The sequence below is a fragment of the Vicia villosa genome, unplaced genomic scaffold (genome assembly GCF_029867415.1).
Source record: "Vicia villosa cultivar HV-30 ecotype Madison, WI unplaced genomic scaffold, Vvil1.0 ctg.004066F_1_1, whole genome shotgun sequence".
Classification (NCBI taxonomy): Eukaryota; Viridiplantae; Streptophyta; class Magnoliopsida; order Fabales; family Fabaceae; genus Vicia; species Vicia villosa.
Window position 1 is genome coordinate 113,402 of NW_026706366.1, and position 10,519 is coordinate 123,920.

At 34.3% G+C, this 10,519-nt stretch overlaps 1 protein-coding gene across 1 annotated transcript; it reads left to right on the forward strand.

Annotated features, from left to right (window-relative positions):
* The first annotated feature begins 8,106 nt into the window (after positions 1–8,106).
* On the forward strand, positions 8,107–10,319 carry LOC131641778 (uncharacterized). The gene is made up of 3 exons (XM_058912088.1): positions 8,107–8,149; positions 9,465–10,003; positions 10,086–10,319. Exons 1-3 carry the CDS (start codon positions 8,107–8,109, stop codon positions 10,317–10,319), a joined length of 816 nt encoding a protein of 271 aa, XP_058768071.1.
* Positions 10,320–10,519: the final 200 nt, after the last annotated feature.

Below are 10,519 nucleotides of genomic sequence, written 5' to 3' on the forward strand. Positions count from 1 at the left end.
AGGGGAAGGCTTCTGAAAACGAATTTCCAAAAAAAAAAATATAGAAAAATATTTGACATTTTTGAAGAAAAAAATGATTTTGTTTAGAATGATAAAAGAGTAATTATTATTACAAAAAATTTTATTTTTAAAATAGTATAACAACCTAAAAGATATTTGAAAAATGTATACAAATCCTCCAAAACCCTCCTCCAATATAATTTTTGAGTTCCTCACTTTATGGGTTTTTGGTGTTATGAAGAAAATCAAACTCTCCAAAACCCTCCTACCCAAAATATTTTTATTATTTTCACTCAATTCTTCCTATTTTCTAAAGTTCTTCCCTCCCCTTCCTTTCAAACTCCCAAACATAGCCTTAGGGTCTATTTGGTTGGGAGTAGATAGAGAGAAGTGGAGGAGAGGGGAGGAGAGGGGATATTTATAAAAATATGTGTTTGGGTCATTTTTTTATAAGGGAGAGGAGCAAAATCCCTCCTAGACTCACTTTTTGCTCCCCTCCAAATTGGAGGGATGTGGAGGAGAGGGAAGATTCATTAATTATAATTTTATTATTTTCCCTATTTTATCCTCAACTATTTTTTTTTAATTTCAAAATTGTCCTTATTGAATTACTAAAGATTGGATTTCTCTCTGTGTTATTTCACGTTTCATTTTTCTTCTATTGTGTGGTTGCTATTTGTGCGTTGTTGCTCTCAGGTGAATTTTTTTCCTTTTCATTTTGTTGAATTTCCCTTTCTTATATGATGTTTTTTTTAATAATAACATACTTATTTATCTATAACTATATATCTATAACTATATATAAAGAGGATACATGTTTTTGGGCTGGCTCTTTTTCCATTCCTATTATACCCTCTTCCATTCAGTTAATTATAATAAATAAACAATTGTTTAAATGATATTTTTAATAAAAAAATTAAAAAACAAGTTGTATACTCGAGAAAAAATTGATACCCGCACCATGAAAACTGCTGCAAGTTATGGGTGGGTTTCTCCATCACATTTATAATGCTATTAATTCCCAAAATTCGCATTTTATTCTCCATTTTCCTACTGCATTAACAATTTGTATCCTTTGTCTCATATCATTATAAGCAAATTATTACTACCAAGCAAATTACTACCATAACTGACATTGCTTATAACTACAATAGTTTGATACTCCAATAGCAATTTGTATCAAGTTTTATTATCACTTTCTGCATATATCACACAACCAAAATTTTCTTACAAATGCACCATCAACTTCCATCCTCTTTTTCAATGTATTGATTTGTGGATAAGAAACCGTAATACAGCAAGACAGCGATTCCTATCGGCAATACAACGGTAAAAATAAAATAGCAATAATGGATAAAAAGCTGTACGACCAACAGTGACGGCGTCGACTGTAACGGGCATTGGTAGTGTTTGTGGATGCAACCGGTGGTGGCAATTATATGGCCGGAAGAAGAAGGAACAACTATGCAACGGAACGGGTGGTTTCAGTTTTTGTTATATCATAGACATTATTTCTAACCATTTATATCAATTATCATGTTTATTTTCTCCTCACTTCTTACCATACTATGTAAGTTGCAGGATTTAATTGTGATAAGTTGAATGTTAATTATATGCAATTTTCATAAATGAAGGTTAGACTCTTGAAAAACTTGGGCATCCATAATTGATTCTTTCTTCCACACTTTTTTGTTGGTTATAATTTCTTTCTTAAACTTTGTTGCACACACTATCATTTTTCTTTTTATATTGATTCAATTTTGATTTGATTAACACAAAGTTGTATAAAAAATTTATTAAAGAATGCTTTGCATATATCAAAAGAGGATTAAGTCACTGATGAAAAATACATGGTTGCACACAGTAGTAGAAACTATTTGGCAATTCACTAATTGAGACTAGTTAATTTACTTTCTTTTTTGTTTAAGACAACAACATTATTGCTATTGTGGAAACAAGAAAAGATAGAGTTTTATCAGTTGGACTTCAGACCATAGTTGAGTCTTTATTGTCTGTCTTTTTTTTTTTTGTTATCATTTAACCTTTTACTTAAAACAATATATTGTTGGAATTAAGGTTGTTTTTTTGTGTGTAGGACAAGTGTTTAGAAATATTGGAGGCTTGAATTGAAATTTGATAGGTAGGAGAATTCTTTATGGAAGAGAGAATTTTGTATTTTGCTTGATACAAATGTGTAGGATTACATCTCTATTTATACTACTCTAAGGAGAACTCTAGACACACTAATTCTAGAGAGTTCTCTACTCTAGAGATTCAAAGAGTATTCTAGAGAATTTTACAACTATAAGAAATATCTAGACATTCCAAACACTACAAGAATTCTCTAGAAACACTACCCAAAATTATCTAAGCCCAAAATAACTAAGCCCAAAATACCAAATAATAAAGAGGCCCAAATCAATTTTAATATTTCAACATCCCCCCTTAAACTTGATTTGTGACTCCAAACATTCTCCTTAGCTTCATGCTTGCTCAACTCGCTGCCACATTCCAACGGGGTGTCAACTGAATTGGTGTCATCCATATTGAACTTCTTAAGGACTTATTTGACATATCCTTCTTGGGTGATGAAAATTCCTTTGTCTTCTTGCTCCGGAATTTTAAATGAGTCTTTGTTCATGACGTCTCTCCATTTTATGTTTTTCGCTGCTTCTTGATAGCTTGGAGCCTCACAATCACCAAAAAAACAAAAGAGGTTAATGTGGTTTAGGTTTTCGGTTACCTCATAAATCTCTTCAATGCTCCTTAGTCGCGGTGTTCTCTCACTTGAGCTTGTTTCTTCCAACCTTGATGTCGGTGAGGACGGTGGTGTAAGATCTTCCTTTATCATTGGTTGTTCAATTTCTTCTTTTTCTTCTTCTTCTTCTTCAAAGTAAGGAAGAAAATCATACCTTCTTGAACACTCCAATCCCAACAATCTTCTTCATCGAACTCCACGTCGCGGCTTATGACGATCTTTCCACTATTTGGATTGTAAATCTTGTAACCTTTGGAGCTTGAGTCGTAACCTACAAACACATATTTCTCACTTTTATCATCGAGCTTTGTTCTTCTTTCGTCTAGAACATGGGTATAGGCAATACTTCCAAACACTTTGAGGTGAGAGATCCCGAGCTTCCTTCCACTCCATGCTTCTTGTGGTGTCTTCTCGTGCACACTTCTTGTTGGGAAGCGATTTGTCAAGTAAACCGCACATGCCACTGCTTCAGCCCAAAACTCCTTCGGCATCTTCTTGCTCTTGAGCATGCTTCACACCATGTTAAGTATGGTTCGGTTCTTTCTTTCTGCTACTTCATTTTGTTGTGGCGATCTTGGCACAATCAGTGGACGACGGATTCCATGGTCTTCACAATATTTGTTGAACTCATTTGAAGTGAACTCTCCTCCTCGATCAGATCTCATGGCCTTAATGAAAAGACCACTTTCTTTCTCCACAAGGGCTTTGAACTTCTTAAAGTTTTCAAACACTTCTGACTTCTCCTTGAAGAAGTAAACCCATGTTTTTCTTGAATAATCATCAATAAAGAGGAGAAAGTAATTACTCTTACCAAAAGAGTTGGGTTTGATTGGTCCACAAATATCTGTGTGTATGAGCTCTAGCGACTTTGTCGCTCTTGATGTTGATTCCTTTGGAAAGATTTTTCAAAATTACTTCCCAATTAGACATCCTTCGCAGAGTTGGTCTGGGTGGTTGATGCTAGGCAATCCTCTCACCATCTCCTTCTTTGCCAAATGTTCTAGACCATCGAAGTTGAGATGCCCAAATCGTAGATGCCATAGCCACGAGGAATCGGTATAGCACGCCTTGAGACACTTTGCCACATCATTTTGAATGTTCAAGAGGAACATTCTATTCTTTGACATAGGCACCTTAGCAATCAAGTTATGTCTACAATCTCTTAAGAAAAGACTATGTTCTTTCAAGTGGATGTCATATCCTTTCTCTAATAATTGTCCCAAGCTCAAAATATTATTCTTCATGTTAGGCACATAGTAGACATTGGATATGAATTGATGACTACCATTCTTCAAGCGTATGAGAATTTTACCTTTGCCTTTGACCGGTATCTTCGAGTTATCTTCAAATGAGACATCGCCAGGTGCCGCTTCATTGATCTCTACAAACATGCTTTGATCGCCGCACATGTGGTTGCTTGCACCAGTGTCAAGGTACCACTTGTTTCTTTTCTCTTCAACTTGGTTTTGACACGCGAGTAGCAAAGTTTCTTCTTCTCCACCTTTTTCTTCTACAAAGTTAGCTTTCTCTTCAACCTTCTTCGAGAATTTACACTCGGATGCATAGTGACCAATCTTGTTGCAGTTGAAGCACTTGATTTGTGATTTTTCGTACCTCGACCATGAATTTCCTCTTCCACGACCTCTTGTCACTTGTGGATTCCAACTTCTTTCTCCATTGTTGAAGTTGTTAGAGTAGTTGTTGTAACCTCCTCTTCCTTCTCCTCCACGTCCTCGTCCACGTCCACGATCTTGGCCACAACCTCGTCCTCTTTGGCTCTTGTAGTTTACATAGTTTGCTTCCTTTATGTTGAGTTGTAGTAGTTTCTCTATAGCCTCCTTTTGTTTAGTTTTTCTCTTTTGTTTTTCTTCATATGCTTGTAAGGAACCCATGAGTTGCTCAATGGTCATGGTCTTTAAATCCTTGTTTTCTTCAATGTTGGTAACAATGAAGTCAAAACTTGGATTTAAAGTGCGAATTATTTTCTCCATGACTTTCACATCATCAACATCTTCACCATTTCTTTTAAGTTGATTGACTACGGCTAATACTCGAGAAAAATAATCAGAAATTGATTCGGACTCCTCCATAAACAAACGTTCAAAGTCACCTCTAAGAGTTTGCAGACAAATCTTTTTTACCTGCTCAACTCCTTTGTTGCAAGTTTGAAGCTTGTCCCATGCTTCTTTGGCTGTCGTTACGTTGGATATCTTCTCAAAAGTATCTTCATCCATCGATTGATAAATGAGGAAGAGAGCTTTCTTGTCTCTCTTTCTTGACTCCTTCAATGTATCTTTTGCACCTTGACTTAGTGAGGCTTCATCTTGCTCCTTGAAGCCTTTCTCAACGACATCCTACACATCTTGAGATCCTAGTAGCGCCTTCATCTTGATACTCCAATTATCATAGTTGTTCTTCGTGAGCATCGGCATTTGAAAAGGAAAACCTCCATTTGCCATCTTTTGAGGACCTTGAAGCTCTGATACCACTTTGTTGGAATTAAGGTTGTTTTTTGTGTGTAGGACAAGTGTTTAGAAATATTGGAGGCTTGAATAGAAATTTGATAGGTAGGAGAATTCTTTATGGAAGAGAGAATTTTGTATTTTGCTTGATACAAATGTGTAGGATTACATCTCTATTTATACTACTCTAAGGAGAACTCTAGACACACTAATTCTAGAAAGTTCTCAACTCTAGAGATTCAAAGAGTATTCTAGAGAATTTTACAACTATAAGAAATATCTAGACATTCCAAACACTACAAGAATTCTCTAGAAACACTACCCAAAATTATCTAAGCCCAAAATAACTAAGCCCAAAATACCAAATAATAAAGAGGCCCAAATCAAGTTTAATATTTCAACATATATAACTCTTTTTGTGTATCTTTGAAAGAGTGGTTACAGGAAATAGAAAATGAATGAGGGATAGAGAGAAGAAATAGCAAAACGATAAGAAAAAGATCTTTGTAATTTTCTACAAAAGCAGTTTTGTGATTTTTTTATTACAGTTTTACTACAACTTTTCTACCAATTCCAAGAAGCGGTTTTGTAACTTCCAAATATTTTTTAGAAAGAAACTGAAAATAGCAGTTACCATATCCCTTTACTTTTAAAAACACGTTACACACACGTACAACATACCAACATTTAAATAACTAGAGGAACTAATTAGTAGTTGGTGCTCTTATACAAAGCATACAATAGATAAAAGAAAGTTAGACAGAGATCATACTTACTAAGTGAGAGAGAGTGTGGTATCACCTACAAATTTAAGTTGACAATTAATTTAATTTAAAACATAAATTAAGTAAAAAAACACTATTTAATAATTCTTTGCGTGTGTGGTATAAAAAAAGCTGACAGATAAACATGAGAAAATATATCACAAAGTATATTATAAAAATTAATATTAAAAACAAAGTGAAATAAAAAATATCGATCGCGTGTGTCCATTGAAAAAAGCAGATAAACGGGTACGAGAGTGCCCGTTTAGACGCTAGTAATATATAATAGTAATATGACTTTTTATTATACTATTAATAATAATAATAATAATAATAATAATAATAATAATATGCAAATATAATATATTTATGTTATAAATTAAGATTTTAAGTCTAATATTATTTGTTAATTTTTTTAACATTCTAACATTATCTTATCTATTATTTTATCTATTTTTTTAATCATCAAGATCAGATAATATATAGCATCACCCTTTATATAGTTTTTTCTTGCATATTTTAGCTATACTATTCATCTTGCTAGGTCTATTTTGATTTGACACCTATTTCAATTTTACTAGTATTTAAAATTTATCTAAAATATAACATTACTATTAACTTTCTTAAAATATTTATATTATCGAAAAAAATAGTAATGGCCTACACTTGAATTAAAAAAGTATGGTAATTTGGAGCAATGCGAGGCAAGTTGGTTATGGAAAGCGAATTTGGATTTGATAGAGACAACAAACTATGCATGAATGAAAAGCAAGCAAATGAATAATGTAGGAAGCTTTATTAGCTGAAAACTGTTGACCATGTTGCCTTTATTTTCTTTTAAATAAGCTGAATCCTTAAAGTTAGTTATATTTTTTTTAATTGTTACTACAGTAGAAACTCTTTAAATTAATATTCGATAAATTAATAAACTCTCTAAAATAATAAATTTGTCCGATCCCGACTTAGGCAAATGTAAAAAATTGAAAAACTCTATAAAATAATAAGATAATAATTTTTTGGGAGATCCCTTTATAATTTTCGGTCCCAAGAAAATCATAAATTAATAATTCATAGAAACTGAAAAATATATATTACACTCTATTGAAAAATTAGTTGCGACGTGATTTACACGTCACAACTGAATTTTGAAAAATTCAAACTCCCCCCCCCCCCTGTGCATTTCTGACTCCAATTGTTTTTTTTTTTTTTTTTTTTTTAGTTGCGACGTGATTTACACGTCACAACATTTTTTTTTTAATTTTTCTGACTCCCCCCTTAATTAACGTTACTTTTTATTTTTAAATTATATAAACATGTTGCGACGTGATTTTCACGTCACAACTGCTTTATTTTACACACGTGAAAATCACGTCACTATTTCACGTGGCTAGGAGGCAATTTTCTTGTAGTGAATGGTTTGATTTACGTTGAAGACCTATAATTCAACTAATGTGTGTTATTGTTTACTGTTATAATATGGTTTATGAGTGAACAAGTTTTTATATGGTAAAATTTACTTAATACTATTGTTATTTAGAATTATTTTTACTAAGTACAAATAGCAATATTTAAAAGGATAAAAAGGTAAATTGATTTTAAAAAATTTCTCTTTCCCTTGTGAACCAAACATACATGTTGTTAAAAATCTCTCCCCTCCCCTCCCTTCCTCTTACTTGAATCAAACATATATTTAGTTAAATTCCCTCCCCTCCATTCCCCTCCCCTATATTAAATCTCCTCCCCCCGTTGAACCAAACAGACCCTTAAACAAAGTTACTAGTTAGTGTGGTAAAAATATATATATAATACTTGTAGAATATTTATTTGTAATCTTTTATTCAATACGTTCATAGTTCAAAAATATTAGGAATTAATATTAAGAAGAACAATATATTAAATAGATAAGATGGCCGTCGCAACTAAATTAGGATTCGGAGTCGGTTATGCAAGGGGAAGGTGTTAACACCCCTCACATCCATCGTACAATGGGACCCATTTAGTTATCTCTGTGTTTGTGTGTTAGTATGCTTATTACGAGATAAGAGAAAAGAAAGGGGTTTTTATTTTTTATTATTGTGCTCGCCAAGATATCGCATCTTGTGCCTACGTGTTCTCTCGTGCAATGGGAAAGTCGGAGCAATCTAGTTCGGGAACTACGAAATTAGGTTTTTTTATTAGAGTGCTCGCCAAGACATCACATCTTGTGCCTACATATCTTTAATGAAGAATCAGAGCTATTGTAGTTCGAAAGAACTACGAAAATGTTGGTTGATTTTATTTATGAAAATGGGGTCTAATCGCACTTGGACAAAAAAATGAGTTTTTGAATGAGGTTCGCACTTGGGCAATATTTGCGCTTGGGCAAAGAAAAGATCCGCGCTTGAGCGAGAAATGAAGTGAGGAGTTTGAGTTAATTTCGTAGAGTATGAGTGTTGACTACTTGAGTCCTGACAACCCATATATCCAACACTTAGTGAAAGATTAGAACTGAACTTCCATCTTTCCCATTTAACTCTTTTATTGAAAAGAAATGAGGTGAGTTTAAAATCGATTTTATTGAGTATGAGTGTTAAATACTTGACTTCTAACAATCCATATATTCAACACTTAGAAAAGATTAGAACTGAACTTCCATCTTTCCCATTTAACTCTTATATTGAAAAGAAGTGAGGCGAGTTTAGTTTTAACTCATTATGGACAAGTGAGAGAGGTGAGAACTGAACTTCCCACTTTCTCGTTTTGTTATTTTTGAGTCAAATCATTCTTAATTTATTTAAAAAAGTTATTGATCGGATGATAACCATTTGAATGGCCAAGTCGAGGGACTCGTATTCAATTAGTTAAAGAGGAGATAGGAACTGAACTTCCCACTCATCTATTCTATCCTGTTTGATTAAGAAAATGATTTTTGAAAACAAGCTCGACGTTGGATCGAGATTTTATTGAAGAATGAAAATTGTTTTGAGATTTACATTGATTAATAAAGAAATTACTACTACTAATATTTTTCAAAGATTATTTTAAAAATTTATTTTGAAATTGGTCTTAAAAATACATTAGAACGAAAGTGATAAAAGAGAATTTAACTTGTCACCCCTAAAATTATACTTGGCAACCCCCCCCCCCCCCCAATATGTATGAAATGACCTAAATGTCCAAAAAAAATTCATCACCACATTTTAGGAAATTTACGTGAAACACCAGATTTTTCAAATCTTTGGGCGATACCAGAAATTTGGCGAAAACAAGTAAGTTTCCGGTAGTTTGTACCGGAAATTGTGAAATTTCCGATATTTTCCATCGGAAATTTTAAAATATTCGGTATTTTGTACCGAAAATTTCAAAATTTCCGGTATCTTTATAAAATTATAAAAATATCGGAAATTTTGAAATTTCAGGTACAATTTCCCATTCTGAAATTTCTGGTATTTCTATTTTTTTAAAAATGCTATTTTGCTTATATTTTTAATTTTTTTTTAGTGTGGACTAGAGGCAGAGATGGTACTGTTGCGGGTCGGGCCATTGATAGAGCCGATGCTCGTGCTCGAACGGCTGCTGATGAGGCTGGTACCTCAATGTTACGTGCTGGACGCGTTCCTCCGACCGGTTCTAACCGGAAACGGAGGGCTAAGCAGGCGGGTAGGGGGTTCTGCGCACCTCGCCGCCGGGGTGGTAGAGCATCCACTGCTATGGACGAGCAGGTGGTTCATGATGAGGTTTTTGAGGTTGAGGCGGTGGCTGTTGTTCGGGAGTCGGTGGCTGTTGTTGAGAAGCCGATGTCTATTGCTGAGGAGGAGGTTGATGTTGCTGAGGAGCATGTGCCTGGAGTTAAGGAGAGGGTGGTTGTGGTTGAGGAGGGGGTTGCTAAGGAGCGGGTGGTGCATGATACAGACACCACCACAAGTGCATCTACGGAGCCATCAGTACACACTAATGGAGCTTTTCCAGGAGGACCTTCTAACAAGTCCGTTTTGACAGAATATGCTGACCATGTCGCTTATAGGATATGGCAGGGCGAGGTATGTAACATTGCTTAAGTGCTTAAATTTTATTATGCAATTTTTATTACAAACTGTGTTTTAATTGTATTTTTTGTTACAGGAGCGTCCAATGCTGAAGCTCACTTCTCATGGGTCGAAGTTGAAGAACTTCTCCGAGAGATCGATGCTTGAGCAGGTGGCGAGGATAGTTCGGGACTTCCATTTGATGGACTTTGCTGGATGCTCCCTGACGATGTTGGTCGTCCCTCTATTATCAGCTTTTGTTGAGAGATGGCACCTGGAGACATCATCCTTCCCATCTTCCATCCGGGGAGATGACGGTGACTCTATATGATGTGCATTCTGATAAGTGCCAAAATGTACTTATTTTGTGTATGTAAATAGTGGCACTTATCGATACTTTTGTTAATACCGTTTGAATAATTCTCCGTTTTGTGCATAAATACGTATACTTTGTGAATAGTTGTATTTTCATATACTTTTATACCATTTGATAGTTTTTCCTTTGTTTTTATAGGTATTCATGCTTATTGG

What these genes read in the sequence shown, in the direction of transcription:
- LOC131641778 (XM_058912088.1), top strand. Translation starts at nt 8,107, where the DNA reads ATGGGAAAGTCGGAGCAATCTAGTTCGGGAACTACGAAATTAG. An exon ending in TTCGGGAACTACGAAATTAG is followed by an intron (nt 8,150 to 9,464) that starts GTTTTTTTATTA and finishes ATTTTTTTTTAG; the next exon opens with TGTGGACTAGAGGCAGAGAT. An exon ending in ATAGGATATGGCAGGGCGAG is followed by an intron (nt 10,004 to 10,085) that starts GTATGTAACATT and finishes TTTTTGTTACAG; the next exon opens with GAGCGTCCAATGCTGAAGCT.